This window comes from Monopterus albus, unplaced genomic scaffold, assembly GCF_001952655.1.
Source record: "Monopterus albus unplaced genomic scaffold, M_albus_1.0 scaffold394.1, whole genome shotgun sequence".
NCBI lineage: Eukaryota > Metazoa > Chordata > Actinopteri > Synbranchiformes > Synbranchidae > Monopterus > Monopterus albus.
The window spans coordinates 1,035,716-1,055,531 of NW_018128274.1; the positions used below are offsets into that span (position 1 = coordinate 1,035,716).

The window sequence follows — 19,816 nt, forward strand, 5'->3', positions numbered from 1 at the left end:
TACAGTACCTGTGAAATAATGCAGAGGAACAGACATGTTACGTCTTAACAAAGCCGGTGTACCTGTAATACTGACGTACCACGCTAAGCCAGAAACAAAAGTTCCTCCCCATGGATCCACGGAGCAGTAGCGTCCTCTACGGTCTTAAAATAGTATTAAACCAAAGTGTATATAGCCTGAGTGTAAATTCACTATTAACAAAAAATAGAGGGGTGTCTTGTTTATGTCAAAACTAAACATGTAGCCATTTTAACCTGCTACATGTGCGTAGACGTCACACACACACACACTCACTCACACACCTGCTCGTTATTAACATTTTCAACAATACTGAGTCATGTTTAGCAGCATACTCTATCAACACCTTTACTTATTTTCACCAATTTTGCATGTCATAACAAAATTACAATTCTTTCATGCATATCTCGCCAAAAATTAGCCATGAAATATGATTGGATTTCTTACCTTGTCCATGTTTGGGCTTGGAGTGCCCACCCGAACTTTCTCTTGTCTTCTCCGCCATTTGGAATTTTACGTGTAGAGTGTTGTACTCTTTCAACACCACTAGATGGCAGTGTAAGTGTTCATATATGTGGCCAAAAGGTCTCAGTTAAGCAGAATTAACTTCTGTGGTAATATAACCCAAAATGTGATGTACATGCATGTGTACGCCAGGTCCTAAGAGGTTAAGCAGCAACAGATGCAGCAATATAATAAAAAATATATAAGAATATAACAGAATGTATGCTGCATGGGAGCAGCATGTGCAGCAGAGTCATTGTGCAATTATGCATGTAACACAAAATCTAGGACACTTTAAGCAGCAACAAATGCAGCAATATAATAAAAGAATATAATACATGTATGCTGCATTGGAGCAGCAGTCAACAGTCAATGTGCAATTATGCATGTGCAAACTGAGAATGTAAACAGTACATCACGTATTTCCTGGTAATAAACGCCTCAGCTGTTTAGGAGTCTGATGGCTGAGGGAAAGAAAGAGTTTTTCAGTCTACTGGTCCTGCATTTCACACTTCTGAATCTCCGGCCAGAGGGCAGAGAATTGAGCAGTCCGTGCTGGGAGTGGGTGGGATCTTTGAGGACGGAGGCAGCTTTCCTACGCACCCTGCGGTGGTAAATGCTCTGCAGAGAGGGCAGTGGAGTCCTGGTGATCTTCTCAACAGTCTTTACCACTCTCTGCAGGCACTTGCGGTCCATAGCAGTAGTGCTGCCATACCAGACAGTGATGCAGTTGGTCAAGATGCTCTCAATGATGCAGCTGTAGAAGTTGCAAAGGATCCTAGGCGACATGCCAAACCTCCTCAGGAAGTACAGCCGCCATTGGGCCTTCTTGACCAGCTGTGTGGTGTTAAGTGTCCAAGTGAGGTCCTCACTGATGTGGACGCCCAGGTATTTGAAGCTGCTCACCCTCTCCACTTCGAGCCCCCGGATGAACAGTGCCGATGACTTCTCCTCTCCTTCCTCATGTCCACTATCATCTCCTTCGTCTTGTCCATGTTGAGGCTATTTAGCTTTATTCTGAAAATTCTGCCCCATTCAAATGAATGAAAAAATTCTCCTTCAGCATGCTTTCAGCTATTTCATGTTCAGCTCCTCGAGAACATCCATGCTTCTATTCAGACATTTTCTCAACTTCATACTTTTGAAATATGTAGCTTTATTTTGAAAGTTACACACCATTCAAATGAATATGGGTCTAATTATATGTGATAACAATGTATAGTGTGCAGTGAAATAACTATTGGTTTCCGTTTGTGGTGACTGCTGACTGACATGAGGGATGAGATTAAATAAATCCTGGAACTTAGCCTGGTCTGGAGCAGGCTAGCTCCACAGAATAAATCTCCATGGTAATTTATACCATAACATCCTACCGCCATTTAATCCAGTTTTAGTGCAGCCGGATCACAGATAAATTGTGCCAGGATCACCAAGATATCCCGGTTTAATCCCTTATCCTAGTTTTGTGCAATAGGCCCCAGTAGTCTGCCGAAGCCTCCCTCCGCTATTTGTTTGGGTGGGTGATTTGTTGGCATCAACAGTGTGTATTGCATTTAAGTAATACTTCAGACTCAAAGTACTCCGATGATATCAAAATTCAGCTTTGTAGTGACTACAAATGACTTTGGTTCTATCAACTCTGCTGTGCGGAAGTGATTTAAATTGAAAATGTCCACATAAGAGTCCTTTACCTTTCTCCATTTTTCTGTCCCTGCCAGTTCTATTCAGTTCCAGCTCACGTGAGCGCTGCAGCAGTCTTAGGCTGCCCCAAATGTTCTTATTGGTTGAGACGCGTGATGACACCCATCTCAAGCCAGTACTGATCAACACCCCACCCCTCCTGTGACCCATGGTTTGCCTGTATGTGTATTCAGAGCCAGCGAGCAATGGACTTTCAAAATAATAATAATAAAAATAAACCGCGTTAATGTGCGATAAAATAATTGTCGGTATGGCAAAAATAACGCATTACCTTGCCCAGCCCAAGTTTCTAAATATCTAAATGTTTTCATGCATTTCAGGTTTTCGTACACAGTGCAAGGCCAAATAAAGCAGAATATTTCAATGACTCCAGTAAATGAGTGGGCCAAGTTCAGATTAGAGTTGACACAATCAATTAACTGCACACCAAAAAATGAATCAGAAGGTTTAAGTCTGCTCTGCCTCTTTCTGACATCAGGAAAAATAAATAACTGGTGATGTTTACATGCTAGGTCAGCAACACAGCCATTAAGAAGGCTGACATGGTGAAGCACTTTCACTTAAAAATGAACAAATTGAATGTTTCTGAAAGTCAGTGGTGATGTGAATGTTACAAGCTAAGATGAATGGATACTGGTCAGTTTTATAACATCATTACACGTTCTCTTGCATACACTGCAATAATAACTTTGCATTTAGCATTATTTGCTCAGGTTGGGCATCTAACTAAACTGATAGTCTAATGGTGTATTAACTTACTGATGTCTGTAGGGTTCGATTCCCCAACAAGGAGTCCCGTTGCCCATTCGCTCTGGTCTCTAAATTGCCCGTAGGAATGTGTGTGTGTGTGTGTGTGGTTGTTCGTCTGCGTGTTGGCCCTGCATTGGACCGGCGACCTGTCCATGCCTTTCGCCTGATGCTGGCTGGGCGACCCCGTTCAGGACTAAGCGGTATAGAAAATGAGATGAGATGTCTGTAGGGACCAAACAACTGCTACCTCCATGTGGTTGGCAATCCATGTGATCAGGACAGCTATAATATTTCAATTCAATGTGCTCTATCCATTTTTGCTAAATGAATATTAACATTTCAAGCATAGGCTTAGTATATCAGCACCCAATTGGTCTCATTCATTTGTAGATCATTGGTGCACATTTGTGCAAGCAAAACAAACATCCATGCTTAATTACTTCTCAACTTATACCTTTTTATCTGATGTGTCATTCCCATAAATTAATTACTAAAGCTGAATTCTTTATTTTGCCTGCATTAACTAATCAAACTGGTGTTAATGTCCTGTTCATACAGGGTGCCAAAGAAATACAAGCCCAGACTAAACTGAATGTTTCTTTCAGCTGGAGTTTCCATCATGAAAAAAACTGAAACTTTGTCTGTACTGCTTGAGGAAGTTAAATTTATTCAAGGCCAAAGCAAGTAAACTAATCAGGCAGACAGAAATATCAGAGGACTTGGTCTATAGTAAAAGGCTGGGTTTCAGGATGTTCTATAGGTTGAATATCATCCATTGTATCAGGACATTAGAAACTGTGTAATGATACACAGTGGCAGACCCCCATCAGGTAAAACACAACACTACTTCCTCTCCTTTGTGCCATAAGGAATTAGACAAAATAATACAACAGTCAAAAGGGGAAAACTGCAATAACATTGAAGGAATATGCATTATTAAACATGCACAGAGGTCAGTAATTGTTTTATTTGAGCATTTTGTACTTAATATCGGGAAATGTGCAATATATGAAATACGGCTTGTGAGGAATGTGCAATATGTATTGTGTTGTTTTTAAATGGTGAAGGCTCATGATAGTAAGGCAATTTCAATGAATATAGATAAATACATTTTACTTCTAGCTCTAAATCAGCAGGTATGTTATAGTCAATATTTGAGTCATTTTTCAAATAGGAATTCCAAACTGCTGCAGGTTCCATCTTCTCATATGTGGTGATCTGCTTTACTTTGTTTTATAAGAGAGTACACCGGGTTTTCTTTCAAGTTGGCGCTCCTCAGGTTGCGACATCGCAGTCCACTCGGAGTCAGGTTGCTTCTCTTTTGTCTTTTTTGCTTATTTGTGCCACGTTAAATCAACAGTTAAGACCACAAACTTTATTTATGACCGGGCAACTTTGTTACTGCTAAGAGAGTGCAGTCTTTTTGGAGATTCTGACCCAAGCATGTTGGACTCATATCCAGAGCTAATATGCTATGTCAACACGACACCAGGCCAACCCCCAGGCAGATAGCTCTTGCGATAACAAACCGAAGCGGAGACGAGGCAGACGGGGGAGTCGAATGGAGGCTCTGGTGCTTGGTTAGCAGCGGCAGCCCTCCCCGCTATACTGTTCACAAATGTCCAGTCTCTGGATAATAAACTGGATGAACTCCACACTCAGATTACCTCACAGAAGGACATACAGGACTGCTCCCTGCTGTCTTTTTGTGATACATGGCTGGGAAAAGAGACTCCGGATGAGGGTATATCTATGGATGGTTACTCTGTGTTCAGACAAGATCACAGCGCCACTGAAGGTGGCAAGACCCACGAAGGAGGAACGGTCGCCTTCATCAAACAGTCCTGGTGTTATGGTTAATCCCCCTCACCAGAAGGGTGAGGGAGAACTATGGTAGGACTCAAGACTGCTGACCCAGGTGCTAGTAAAAAAAAGGAGGTTTAATGGAACAAAACACAAAGCAACAACATAGGGCCGTAAACATTTATAAACAGCAAAGTGGGGCAGAGATGGTGGAGGAGACCGGGATGACCAGGGGAGCAGACAGGCTAACGGCAGAAACCAGGAGAGTGGGAGGAACAGGACAACAGGTGAAAAGACAAACTGAACTAGGAGGATAGGCGAACGAAAACAGAAATCCACAGCACAGGAACCATCAGCGTGGATAACAAAAAGTAACGTCTGGCTAACCTCATGGACAAAAAAACAAACAAAGCGGTCCACAGCACAGGAACTGTCAGCGTGGAAAACAAAATACGTCTTATACACACCACGAAAAAAGGGCTGTTACGGGGTATGCACGTTACAGTAGTTAATCCCCCGGGACGGCAGAGTGTCCGCCAGAGGTATAAATAAGGTAAGGAAATCATTACCTAACGCGCCTCAGCTGTGCGCGACAACCCACGAGTCACTAATTACAAAAAGCAACACAGCTGAGGCGCGGATCCCACAAAAAAAGAGAGAAGCAGGAGAGAAAAAAGAAAGAGAGGCAAGTCGCGCCGAGTGGACCTGACACCTGGTGCAAAGACTGTAAGATTATCTCCAAATTCTATTCTGAAGATGTGAAATATGTAACACTAAACCTATGGCCATTTTATTTACCTCGAGAGCTGCAATGTATCATTGTGAGTGTAGTGTATGTGCCCCTTTCCCACCCCCCGCCCTCCAGGCAAAGAGGAAACTGCATTGAAGGAACTGTACAGAATGATTAATGAGAATGAAAACACATATCCTGATGCTGCTTTTATTATTCTGGGAGATTTTAACCACTGCAATCTCAGGAAAAGCATGCCTAAACTGTATCAGTTTGTAATCTTTCCTACTAGAGGAAACAAAACACTGGACCAATGTTACAGTAACATCAGCAATGCGTTCTCAGCTGAACCTAAGCCTCATTTTGGTAGATCTGACCACCTAGCAATCTGGCTAAAACCTGCTTACACCAAACGAATCAAGGCAAAGCGAGAACTTTTAACACATGGAACGACTGTTCACAGGCCAGCCTGCGGGGCTGTCTAGAGGCCACAGACTGGAGCATCTTCAAAGGGGCACAGATGACATCCATGAATATGCAGAGACTGTGAGTGACTACATCAGCTGGTGCACATCCATATGCGCACCAGCTAGAATGGTGCGTGTGTTCCTCAACCAAAAAACAGAGTTTAATAGGGATATAAAACAGAAAATCAGGAAGACATGAGTGGCTTTTAAGTCAGGGGACCAAGCAGAGTACAGGAAAACCTGGTATGAGCTACAGAAGTCCATCAGAGCTGCAAAGAGAGAATACTTCCAAAAACTGGAGGGCTCAGTGGCAGAACCAGTCCTTCACAACCGAAGTTCTAATATTTGTTCCATGAAATTGTATTAATTTATTCCCAACAGTCTGTTCTCCTCATTTCGTAGTATTTCTCTTGGCTGCACCGCTTCCAGTACGTGTATGTGGGTGTTAGTTTTTTGTCCAATCAGATTTCAGCCTCTATGTGTTGCCATGTCAATCTAATCTGCCCAGGGCCTTCAGAATCTGAAGTGCTGGCCCATGTAACTTAAACTATATTAGCAATGGGACTGTTTCTTTAACCAATCAGATTTCAAATTCGCCTCACAGGGCCAGCTAGCTGGCCCACAATGATGTCAGCATTTTTCCGTCCTCTGATTGGTTGGTCAGAGCAAAACTAGAAAAGGGCTTACGATGGAACTGAAACGCAGAGATCACAGTTGCGGTTGTAGTGTAGAGGTTTTGGAGTTGTCTTAACTGGGTTTATTGCTTTAGTAAAAACGGTATTCACCCTCAATACCTCTCTCTCTGTAATGCCACACTTTATTATATTGCGTTTTTGTATAACATTGATGGTTTTTATAATTGCGACGTACAGTGGTGGTATTAAGAGGTGAATTAAGTCGGGTAAGTCTCCACTGAAGGCCCAGGTACCAAATGCACGGCCCGCCACTGGGAGAGCTACTATATGAATAACAACACGCGCAGTATGTGGCAGGGAATCCAGGCAGTCACAAACTACAGGAACAAATTAACCAACACAGCACCCCAGGATGCCACCCTTCCGGACAGACTCAGCAACTTCTATGTGAGGTTTGACAGGATGAACACAGACACCCCCTCAAAATCCCCGTGACCCGGAGGACACTGCTTTTCAGGTGATGCACACACAGGCCCTGAAACAGGTAAACCCCCATAAGGCGGCGGGACAAGACGGTGTCCCCCTTAAGAGTGTTGAGAGCCTTTGGGCATCAACTAGCTAGTGTGTATACAGACATCTTCAACCTGTCTTTAACCCAAGCAGTAGTTCCTCACATTTTCAAAAAGTCCATTATCATGCCAGTCCCTAAGACATCAAACACATCCACTCTGAATGACTTCAGGCCAGTGGCGCTCACATCAGTCACCATGAAGTGCTTAGAGAAACTGGTCCTCACACACGTTAACCACATGGTCCCGGACACTGTAGACCCCCTCCAGTTTGCCTACCACCCCAACAGATCAGTGGATGACGCGACAGCTCTGGCTTTATTCCATACACTGATACAACTGTACAAAAGCAGTACATATGCTAGGATGCTCTTCCTGGATTACAGTTCTGCATTTAACACCATTCGCCCAGGCAGGCTGATTGGGAAGATGAGATGCCCCATCTCCCACCTGTAACTGGATTCTGGACTTCCTGACTGAAAGACCACAGGTAGTTAGAATGGGAGGGCGGGTGTCTGCTGAGCTCACGATCAGTACAGGCTCACCGCAGGGCTGCTGTCTCAGCCCCAAACTCTTCACCCTGTACACCCACAACTGTGTCTCCAACCATGACAACACCATCATCATTAAATATGCTGATGACACCACCATTCTGGGCCTCATCAAGGGGGGAGACGAGTCGGGTTACAGAAGCTTGGTGAATGACATTCTTGTTTATGGAGAGGAGAATGACCTCATCCTCAACATAAACAAGACAAAAAAAAATAATAGCACACTTCAGGAAGAACCCCTCTCCTCTGCTGCCTCTGACCATCAAAGGGACTGAGGTGGAGAGGGCTGACAGCCACAGGTTCGTGGGCCTGCAGGTGACATCTGACCTGAGCTGGTCACTGAACACAGCTGCCACAGTGAAAAAAGCCCAGCAGCGAGTATACTTCATCACGTGGCTCAGAAAAGCTGGGTTGAACTGTTGCCCTCTCATCTAAGCTTATAGAGGACTGGTAGAGAGCATCCTCACTACTGGCATCACAGTGTGGTATGGTAACACCACACAGGCAGAGAAGAAGGCTCTTCAAAGGGTATTACAGACTGCAGAGAGGATCACTGGGACAGAACTGCCTGCTATGGACACGCTATATACACAGCGCTGTCATAAAAGGGCGGAGAACATACTCAGGGATCCACGCCATCCAGCTCACTCTCTGCCCAGACACAAAAACTGCACCTACAACCTCAGGCACAGCAGGGCGGACAGTATCATCACACACACAACAAGACTTTACAACAGCTTTTTTCCTGCCGCAGTATGAATGATGGCAAATACAAAAATGTGAGAATATATTCCACTATTCTCTTTCTCACCTGGAAAATTTGAGACTCTTACATCAGGATACTCTTCACTGACTACAGCTCCACCTTCAACACAGTTATCCCCCACAAACTGTCCACACTGGGTCTGCACCCCACCCTCTGTAACTGGCTCCTGGACTTTCTGACTCTTGGTGCAAGGACAATAATCTCAGCCTCAACACAGACAAGACGAAGGAGATGATAATGGACATGAGGAAGGAGAGGAGATCTCATTGGCCACTGTTCATCCGGGGGCTCGAAGTGGAGAGGGTGAGCAGCTTCAAATACCTGGGTGTCCACATCAGTAGGGACCTCACCTGGACACTTAACACCACACAGCTGGTCAAGCAGGCCCAACAGTGGCTGTACTTCCTGAGGAGGCTGAGGAGGTTTGGCATGTCACCTAGGATTCTCAGCAACTTCTACAGTTGCATCGTTGAGAGCATCTTGACCAGCTGCATCACTGTCTGGTATGGCAGCACTACTGTGAGGGACCACAAGCGCCTGCAGAGAGTGGTAAAGACTGCGGAGAAGATCACCAGGACTCCAGTGCCCTCTCTGCAGAGCATTTACCACCGCAGAATGTGTAGGAAAGCTGCCTCCATCCTCAAGGACCCCACCCACCCCCAGAACGGACTGTTCGTATCCCTACCCTCCGGTCGAAGGCTCAGAAGTGTAGAATGCAGGACCTCTAGACTGAAAAACTATTTCTTTCTGACTGCCATCAGACTCTTAAAACAGCTGACTCAGGATCTACCTCATTTGATTCCATCTGTACTGTTTACATTCTCATTCTGCACAGGCATAATTGCATTATATTGTGTTCCTGTTGTATTTTTATTTGCTTCCTTCACCTGCTGCTTTAAAGTGCCTTAGATTTGTGTTACTGCCTATTTAGATTTGTTATTGCTCATCTACTTTATATTTCACTTGTTTTATGTGGCATTCAAGTAAGAATTTCATTGGGGAAAACGTTTCCTAACTGTGCATATGACAAACACTTTGACCTTGAATATATGTGCAATAACCCCTTATTAGACATGCACAATAATAATACAGAAATGTTCCATAAGGTATGTTTGTAAAAGCATCTCATCAACAGTGTTCTCTTGTGGGACCTGAGTAATAGCAGGACATTCTCTACCAAGCAATGGAAACAAGCATAAATATAAACTCTGTTTAGTAGGTTATAACCTTTCACTACCTCACCAAGTGTAATGCCATATCCAAATCCACCATGTGAAACACTAAGTGCAATGTTTGAAGTTCACTGGAGAAAATACTATTACCCTATTTTTGTTTATTGCATTTTAATGCTTTGTTGCCTTTATGTAACTGTTTTATTATAGGACTAAGTGTTCTTTCTGGCTTTTGATTCCTTGCCTGACTCCAAAGGAGAGCTGCACAAGAATTCCTATATGTCTAGACTGTCTGTTTATGCATAAATGGCAAATAAAATCTTGACTTGACTTGAATCTATGGGTTTTTTGAGTGCTGGAAATACTGGTGTTGGCCCACCTGAAGGACACCGTAGGCTCCCAGCAATTCGCCTACTGGGCAAACAGGTCAGTGAACGATGCAATTAACATGGCACTGCATAACAGACAGGAAGCAGCAGGTGAGGCTGGGAAAAACCACATCCAGCACCTGGACAATAAGCACAGGCACCCCCCAGGGATGTGTGCTCTCCCCTCTGCTGTTTTCACCCTACACCAATGGCTGCATCTCAAAGGACCCCACTGTTATGCTTGTAAAGTTTGCTGATGATACAACAGTCATTGGTCTCATCCGAGACGGCGACGAGTCAGCCTACAGATGGGAGGTTGAGCAGCTGGTCCTGTGGAGAAGAACACACTCAAAACAGTGGAGATGACAGTGGACGTCAGGAAGACCCCCCACCTTACCCCCACTCACTGTACTTGGCAGCACTGTATCAGCAGTAAAGTCCTTCAAGTTCCTGGGCTCCACTATCTCCCAGGACCTGAAGTGGACATCCAACATCAGGACCATCACCAAGAAGGCACAGCAGAGGATGTACTTCCTGCACCAGCTCAAGAAGTTCAACCTGCCCCAGGAGCTGCTGGTACAGTTCTACAGAGGAATCATCGAGTCTGTTCTCTGCATCTCCATCACTGTCTGGTTTGGCTCAGCCACCAAACAGGACATGCACAGACTTCAGTGGACAGTCAGGACTGCAGAAAAGGTCACTGGTGTGAGCCTGCCCTCCATGGAGGACCTGTACACCTCACGGGTCAAAAGGAGGGCGGAGAGGATCACTGCAGACCCCTCACACCCCGGATACAATTTGTTTGAACTCCTCCCCTCTGGAGGGCGTTACAAGTCACTGTGCACTAAGACAACCAGGCACAGGGACAGTTTCTTCCTCCAGGCCATCACTCTTATGAACACCAACAACAGTATGACTGGACAATAACCCTCAGTGCAATACCTGCAAATATACCTTGTACAGATGACAATATACAGATCCGTACAGTTCTCTGTTTATAAGCGCTCTGTTTTTATTCCCATTTATCTCATTTCACAATGAGCATTCCTCGTCTGTCTGCATTGTTTACTGCCTGTTTATTTTGCATTGTTTGCACTGTTTGTTGCTTGTTAATACTGCTTATTTTGTTATATTACACAGCCTTATGCTGGTTTACTGTTTACTTGCCCCTTGCATGGGGATATGTACATGCACATTGAGCCGATGTAACAGAGTCAAATTCATTATGTGTCCGACACACCTGGCCAATAAAGCAGATTCCAATTCTGATAATAGTTTGATTGCCAATTAAAAAGATGTTAGTGGCAGCCTTACTTGCTTCAGTAATAGCTTAACAAATATACATTAAACAAGAAAGAGTCATAAAACTATAAGAAGTGTGATGGTGATTTTTTCATTACATACATCATTTTTAAGTGCAACAACAGATATGCTTATATTTTGTGAAGGCACCATATTTTGAACAGTTTCTGCATTGCAACAGTATCTTTTTGCACTGATGTGAAACATTTTAAAAGCAAAAGAAAAGACTTACCTCAGTGAGCACCAGTGCATCAGTGAAGCACAACCAACTTTTATTTATAATTGTATTAGTATTTATAGTGTGGCATTTTCAGTCTCAACTATTTGCAAGTGAGAGCTTTAACCATGTACTGAGCTTATAGATTTCTTCATTCACCATGGAGTCTACTCTTTAGTATGGAAAGCAAAACACTGTGATTATTCTGTTTGAATCAATAAATGGAGCAAGAGGTGCTGAGTACTCTAAATATGTACTGTGCTGGTTAGAACTGTTTATTTTTACTCAGTGATTTCTGAAGCTGCCATTAAGACAAGGAGATTTAAATGCATAGTCTCTACTGTGCACACTTTATTTGCAATACTGAATGCATTCAGTAACAAATAAAAGGCTGCAGAATAAGAAGCAGTGACTGTAGCATTAGCTGTAGTTACAAACTCCACTTGTTTTACCATTTGTATTAGTTCCAGATGAAAATAGATCACCTCTTCTTGCAAATCAAATCTCACTGTTTCACTGTCTCATTATACTGAAGAACTGGCATTTGAAGAGACCATGCGACTTTATTTTACAAAACCCTGCCAGAAGAAAGTAAATCCCAGACCCATGAGCTTTCCAACTACCCGGCCTTTACTGTAAGGCTCCTTGCTCTCAAGTGCAGTTTGAAGAAATGATGCTCTATATGAACGTCTCTCAACAGGCACATGCACAGACAGTGCCTCAAGTGGAGGAGTTTAAGTATCTTGGGGTCTTGTTCACTAGTGAGGGAAGGATGGAACAGGAGACTGACAGGCGGATCAATGCAGCTTCTGCAGTAATGCAAGGCGAAGCTCTCGATTTACCGGTCGATCTACATTCTGACTCTCACCTATGGTCATGAGCTTTGGGTCGTGGGATAAGATCCCAGATACAGGCAGCTGAAATGGGCTTTCTCTGCAGGGTGGCGGGGAGCTCCCTTAGAGATAGGGTGAGGAGCTCAGTCACCCGGGAGGAGCTCAGAGTAAAACCGCTGCTCCTCCACATTGAGAGGAGCCAGCTGAGGAGGGTCGGGCATCTGCTTCAGATGCCTCCTGGGTGCCTTGCTGGGGAAGTGTTCCGGGCATGTCCCACTGGAAGGAGGCCCCGGGGAAGACCCAGGACACGCTGGAGGGACTATGTCTCTCGCATTCCCCTGGAGGAGCTGGAGGAAGTGTCTAGGGAAAGGGAAATCTGGGCATCTTTGCTTAGACTGCTGCCCCTGCGCCCCGGTTCCGGAGAAGCAGAGGAAGATGGATGGATGGATAGATGGATGTTTCAGCCCATTTACTGTACAAACCCCAACTCGAATGAAGCTGGGACATTGTGTAAAACATAAATAAAAACAAAATACAATGACTTGCAAATCCTTTTTGTCCCATATTTAATTTAATACACCACAAAGACAAGATATGTAATGTTCAAACTGTTCAGTCATTCACAAGCAAGGATGGGGAGCAGTTCACTACTTTGTGTCCAACAGTTTAAGAACAATATTTCTCAATGTACAATTGCAATGAATTTAGGTATTTCATCATCTACAATCCATAATATCATCAAAAGATTCAGAGAATCCAGAGAAATCTCTGCATGTAAGTGGCAAGGCCATAAACCAACACTGAGTGCCCATGACCTTTGATTCCTCAGGCAGCACTGCATTAAAAACAGGCATCATTCTGTAAAGGATATTACCATGCAGGCTCAGGAACATTTGGAAAACCATTGTCAGTTAACACAGTTCGTCGCAACATCTACAAGTGCAAGTTAAAACTCTACCATGCAAAGCGAAAGCCATACATCAACACCCAGAAATGCTGGCAGCTTCTCTGGGCTAGAGCTCATCTGAGATAGACTGATGCAAAGTGGCAAAGTGTGCTGTGGTCTGACGAGTCCACATTTCAAAATTGTTTTTGGAAATCATGGACGTCAGGTAAATGGTCTTGTACTTGTATAGCGCTTTTCTATGCATTGCAGTACACTCAAAGTTCTTTTACACTATTTGGCCATTCACCCATTTGCACTCACAAATACTCACACAGTCACACACTGGTGTTATCACCAGAAGCAACTGGGGGTTCAGTGTCTTCCTCAAGGACACTTCGACATGTTGACTGGACAAGCCGGGAATCGAACCGCTAATCCTCCGGTTAGGAAACAACCCATTCGACTATCTAAAAAGGTGGTAGAAAAGGACCATCCAGATTTTTATCAGCGCAAAGTTCAAAAGCCAGCATCTGTGCTGGTATGGGGGTGTGTTAGTGCCAATGGCATGGGTAACTTGCACATCTGTGAAGGCACCATTAATGCTGAAAAGTACATACCGTAAAATCCGGACTATTGAGCGCACCTGACTATAAGCTGCGCCCACTAAATTTAAGAAGAAAAAAAAGTGTACATATATAGGCCGCACTTTATAAGCTAAAGGTGTCCACGTTGTAACATGAGACATTTACGCAGAAAGATGTTACACATTTTTTTACTTTTAATTATATAAATGCTTTTTCCGAACAGTGCCTGTAACAGGGCTGGTTAACTAAATCGTTTCACCATCGATTCACTGATACCAAGCTTACCTGCAGCAGCTCTATTTCCTTCTTCGACAGCCAGATCGATCGCCTTTAACTTGAAAGCTGCATCATGTGCATTTCTTCGTGCGTTTTCCATGATGAGGGTCTGTGCATGAAGCACAAAATGACTGATCTGAAGAATTTAGTGTGAGTGCATTTGATTTAATTCGAACAGTTTCATTGGTCCACTGTGACCTGTTGGTAATTTCATCGGTCTTATGTGACGAGGCTAAATGTATTGGCGGCATGAAGCTCGTTAGCCCGTAAAAATCCATAAATTAGCCGCATCGTTGTTTAAGCCGCGGGGTTCAAAGCTTGTGAAAAAAGTAGCGGCTTATAGTCCGGATTGTACGGTACAGGTTTTAGAGCAAAATATGCTGCCATTCAAGCAATGTCTTTTCAAGGACATCCCTGCTTATTTCAGCAAGACAATGCCAAGCCACATTCTGCATGTGTTACAACAGCTTGGCTTCATAGTAAAAGAGTGCGGGTACTAGACTGGCCTGCCTGCAGTCCAGACCTGTCTCCCATTGAAAATGTGTTGCGCAAAATATGACAAGGCCGACCCCAGACTGTTGAGCAACTTAACCCTTGTGCTCTGTTCGGGTCTGTGGGACCCGGAGACACATGTCTCCTTAAAAACAACAATATATATAAATATATATATATTTATATATATTGTTGATGCTGAATATGGGGACCTGCTCTACATTCAGAAGAGCGCTGGCTAAGTCGCGGCTCCGTGCTTTGGCGGTTTTATTCTTTGAGATCAGAGATCAACCAGTTTTTGGAAAAAAAGAACCAACCTCTTCATGAGCTGAGTGACCCTCTATGGTTGGCAGACCTGGCGTTTTTAGTTGATCTCACTGAACACCTCAACACACTCAACAAGAACCTACAAGGCAAAGACCAACTCGTACCGCAGCTTCACGGGCACATGAAAGCATTCTGTGTGAAGCTCCGACTGTTTGGGGCACAGTTGCGCACCTTCAATGTCGCGCACTTCCCCACACTGTGTGAAATCAGATCTACGTTTCCAAAGGCCAAGCTCTCTGATAAAAAGGGGAAATATGTGTCTGTGATCACATCTCTCATGACAGAATTTTCTCAGCGCTTCCAAGATTTTTCCTCCATTGAGAACGATATCAAGCTGTTCGCGACTCCCTTCATGATAAATGCAGGAGAAGTGGAAGAGAGTCTGCAATTAGAACTTATATATGAAGCTAGGTTAAATAACACTTAATGAAATGCCAAGTGATTATACAGTTCACTCTTAAGCTACAAAAGTACAAAATGACACTCAGAATGTTATATTTACAGGAATTTCTTTTTTGATATTGCTGAAAAATCACATCTGTTAATGCAGTGATGCTAAAGATAACAGTTGTATGGGACAACACTGTAGGAAATTATGTGAAACTGTGGGGAGCGCTTGACAAAAATCAAAATGACATAAATGTCAAAATCTGAAAATCTGTCTTACCACATAAATTACAACTACTTCACCTACAGTATACAGGGCACACAGAGGCATTAAGAGCATCCCAAAAATTGTGCAGATAAGCGCACTCTTTATTCATGGATTGTAAAGGACAGTGAGTGGTGCATTAATGCAGACCCTGGATCACAAGATTAAAAAGAAGATTGCCTTGCAGAAACTTCAGTGACCCACCAGGAGAGAAGATCAACTAGCCACAGTAACACTGCCCTGGAATTCCAGTACTTAAGGTAATAGAGATGGGGGCTGAGAATTGGGTGTATGTTAGATGAAGGAAGGACAGACACAAGGACTTCTAAAATTAAACTATTTCTTAAATGGCTGTATCCTAAAATCATATTTTAAATTTCATCACATTAATGCTTTGCACCTGATTTTCATTCCTGCATCGTTTGAAATTTTTCTTTTTTAAAATTATAAGATAAAACTTGTCACTAGATTACAAACAACAGAACTGTAAAGTCATGCCAAATGATGATGTACAGTATGATTAGCTGTACAGGAATATTTGTTTATTATAAAAAAAGAGACCATAAGAGCAGCCTGCCAAGTTGAAACAGCTGTCTGACCTTCCCTGGAGAAGCTCCGTGTCAGGTGAGAGGAAAACACCGAGGTAATTAAAGGTACAAGATACAAAATGGTAATGAGTCCAATAGTCAGAAGCCCTTGAGCTCTTTTTATCCAAACCTCCTGAGGCCTAGCCAGTGGTAGGCGGCCGCTTGGCCATCATTGATTCCCTTCTCCAATACACTGTTTTTGAACATCAATGCAACATGAAGGTATTTGTATCCTCATTAATGCTGTTTGCTCAGCAGATCAATGCAGACTGAAACCTCCAGCTACGCCCGAGAGGCATCAGACCTGATGGGGTGAAGTCTTACAGTACAGTATAAAAGTACCCCATCATGAGTAAATTTCCAGCATTAAAAATGTCCCTTACTTAAGACCAACAAAATATTTGTGGTAAAAAGTGAAAGTACATTTTCTGAAACTTGGTGACATGTTCCCCTAGTCTTATAACCTTCAAAGAACATTCTTCTTCAGTTAATTAGTTCAAGAAACATTCTCAGAAGGTTACTGTATAATGTTAATATTGTTGTCAGGCAGTACTTTTCACTAATGGGAGTACTCAGAATGGTTTCAACATGCCCATTTTTATATATACCTCCACTAAAAATTGTGGACAATGGGCCTTGGGAGTGATTGAAACTCTAAATTCACAAAAACGTTCTAGGAATCACACTTTGCACTTTGTAAGAAAATTCTCCTACCATCATAAAAATATTGCCAGAAAAATTCATACAACAAAACTAGCAACTACAGCACAACTGCCAGATAAATAACGAGGAGTAAATAGTACAAAATGTTCCTCTCAAATGTAGCAGAATATTAAGAGAATGATGAGAATTAAGAGAATAATGTTGTACAAAATGGAACTTAAATAACTTAAACATTTTTAAATCACTTTCAACTCTAGGTGCAAAATCTGTGGCAAACATAAAAAGTCATGACTCCAAATCACAGGGGCAGGATCTTATTGCCAGCACTGAAAAGCACAGGGAAATTGTAGTATTTATCATAGTTTTCTCTATGACCGAAAGGCTTAAGTGTTTTTGAAGTGACTTATCAGATTGAATGAAAAATAACTGAGTTATATGCACAGAAGAATAACACAGAATGAGCTGTCAATCAATCTATGTTTGGATGAACATTTGTGTGATTGGCAGCATCGCCAAGCGAATCAAACAGCTGAGTGCATATTTCTCTGTACCGTCAACTCAGGACGGTAGTTACAGCCATCAATAAGGTTAGCTTTCACTAAGAACACATGAAGTAGGATATAAATTTACTGGGGAGTAAATTCTTGTGAATGGTAATAACTGAGATAGCAGAATGTAGCCTGTTTTACGAGTAAAGAAATGGTTAACGTAGCTAACATGTACTGAATTAGCTAAGTTACTTTAACCAAAGAAGCTACTTAGTTCACATTACATAAATAATATGCAACTTCAACAAATCCCCCAGTAAAAATAATATAAACCAAGGGTTTGGACTGCATATTGACAGTATCAAGGAGCAGTCTAATACACCACTCCACTCAATAAATAACCTTACATGCATTCCATCTATTCCCTGAAGCATTTTTCTGTAACTTTCAACCTCTGACCCCACACACCTACGTCTCCAAGGATGTTATCATTTGTAGCTGATCTGGAAAACAAATCCCCCCCCAACATCATCTTGTTCATTATCCAGGAGAAAATGCATCTGTTTGCAAGCAAAGACCCTTTCCTCACCTCGGCCCTATGTTTCTCCTGTGGCACATGATCAGCATTTGCCAACTATGGTCCTTTGCTCACAGGCGCCTGCTGGGAAGTTCCTTGAAAATTCCATTTGTCTTAGGCTCAGAGATGCTTACTTTATGGCTCTTCTTTGCTGAGTGTCAGGTTAGCTGGTGGAAATAAGGTTTTACAGGTTTTTGCCTAACTGGCTTATTCAGAAAGGCTTTAATATTTTGCCAAAGAATGCATATATTTGGAATGCTGCATGGATGTTTTCAAAGTTTTATAAAGCTAGCTACTGCTTTGTTCTCATTGTCTGAATATGGATTGTTCATTTCAACATTTTGAAAGAGTTTTTTTTTAATATTTGTTTTGTTTTATGTTAAACTGAAACAGAAGTATGAACAGGTTTTTTGTAATGTAATATAGGTCACTTTGTATGATACCATGACACTATAATTTCAGCTAACTTTTTGGTTCTGCAGCAGTAATAAACTGCATTCAACCTGATTAAAACTGTGAAAAAAAATTCTGTAAACCACGGGCTCAGCTTAGGTACACCTGGTTGATTTTCATTTGATCAAAATGCCATAACACACACACACACACACACACACACACACACACACACACACACACAACACAATCAGATAAAAACAAACAAACAAAAAAAAAAACACAAAGCCAAATGGAATTTTTTCATTGTGATCCTCCAACATCCAACACAAACACCAAGTGAGTCCCACACAGGTCTTATAAAACTATTAATCCTTATTTCTGCAATGGTGAAACTTCACTAAATCTTAAACATTATGCAATAAGGCTTAATCATCTGAATACATGTGTCACAGTGAGAGGTCTATGTGAACTCTCCCTACCAGCACAATCGATGTGACTGGTTTAAACTGTCACTCTATCCCAGCAAAACAACACCAGCTTTCATTTCAAGTCATGATCTGCATGCACTATTCATACACTGCAGTAGATAGAAAAGCTGTACAGATATAATCCATCACTGACCATTGTTAGATCTGTGAATACTAACAGTATGTGAAAATGCTTACATTAGAACATGTAAGTTAGCTGAATAAATGAGGCGTGACATCTCTGCACAGTGTACTGTACAGCAGATATGCTATTCTTTGGATTAGAGATGATGAGAAGAGAAACAGAAACCATATGGTTCACTACCTTCATATTAGTCTTTAGGGAAGTGAGCTACATCCTTCCCAGGCTGCCCTATCCTGTGCAGGATAATGAACATCTTTTTTCAGCTACCCAGTGCCTGCATCACTTTAAAACGGGACTTCAGAGCAGAGGAAACATTTCACAGCTGCTCTCCCCACACCCCCCCAGGTTCTAAACAGATGCACTAAGTGATCAGCTGCTGCAAAATGTTCCAGACAGAGCCAACACGGAACTAAAAATTACCTACTGTGCACTTGAGTGTTAGACAGTGTAAAAGTCACCTCTTATATGTCATCCTGCATGAACAATCTGAAGGAAACGAGATGAAAACATTTAGAGTGAAAGAAACTGCAGTTTAAAGTGAGACTACTGCAACAGCAACTTGATGTGTTGTGTGTACCACCTGAGACAAACCACAAACCATGGCACTCACCATCCTTGCGGTGATAAGTGATCTCCACCTTGCGCTCCTCTGAGCCTAGCAGTGCCTGGGCCACCTGGGCCACTGCGTGCCGGCTGGTCAACTGGCCATGCAGGAAGTCGCAAGTGCACGGCTTCTGCATGACGTCTGGCCTGGAGAAGCCCGTCATCTCACAGAAGCCATCATTACAGTAGATAATAGCGCAGTTCTGCACCCGGGCATTGGCTATGATGAATTTCTTGTCTGTGGAAAATTAAAGGAGTGATTTGGGAAGGAACAATGTTAATTTGTT

The 19,816-nt window shown here is 42.7% G+C and overlaps 1 protein-coding gene across 5 annotated transcripts in view; it reads right to left on the reverse strand.

Moving 5' to 3' along the window:
* The window catches only part of LOC109951523 (potassium voltage-gated channel subfamily H member 7-like), a 170,261-nt gene that overhangs the window by 148,859 nt on the left and 1,586 nt on the right, over window positions 1–19,816 (reverse strand). For 4 of the 5 annotated variants that reach the window (XM_020586085.1, XM_020586084.1, XM_020586083.1 and 1 more), the window contains exon 2: window positions 19,537–19,767. In XM_020586085.1, coding sequence (XP_020441741.1) covers window positions 19,537–19,767 — 231 coding nt within the window. Of the gene's footprint in view, window positions 1–19,384; window positions 19,413–19,536; window positions 19,768–19,816 lie in introns of those variants that run through there. The other variant, XM_020586087.1, reaches the window with a different exon arrangement.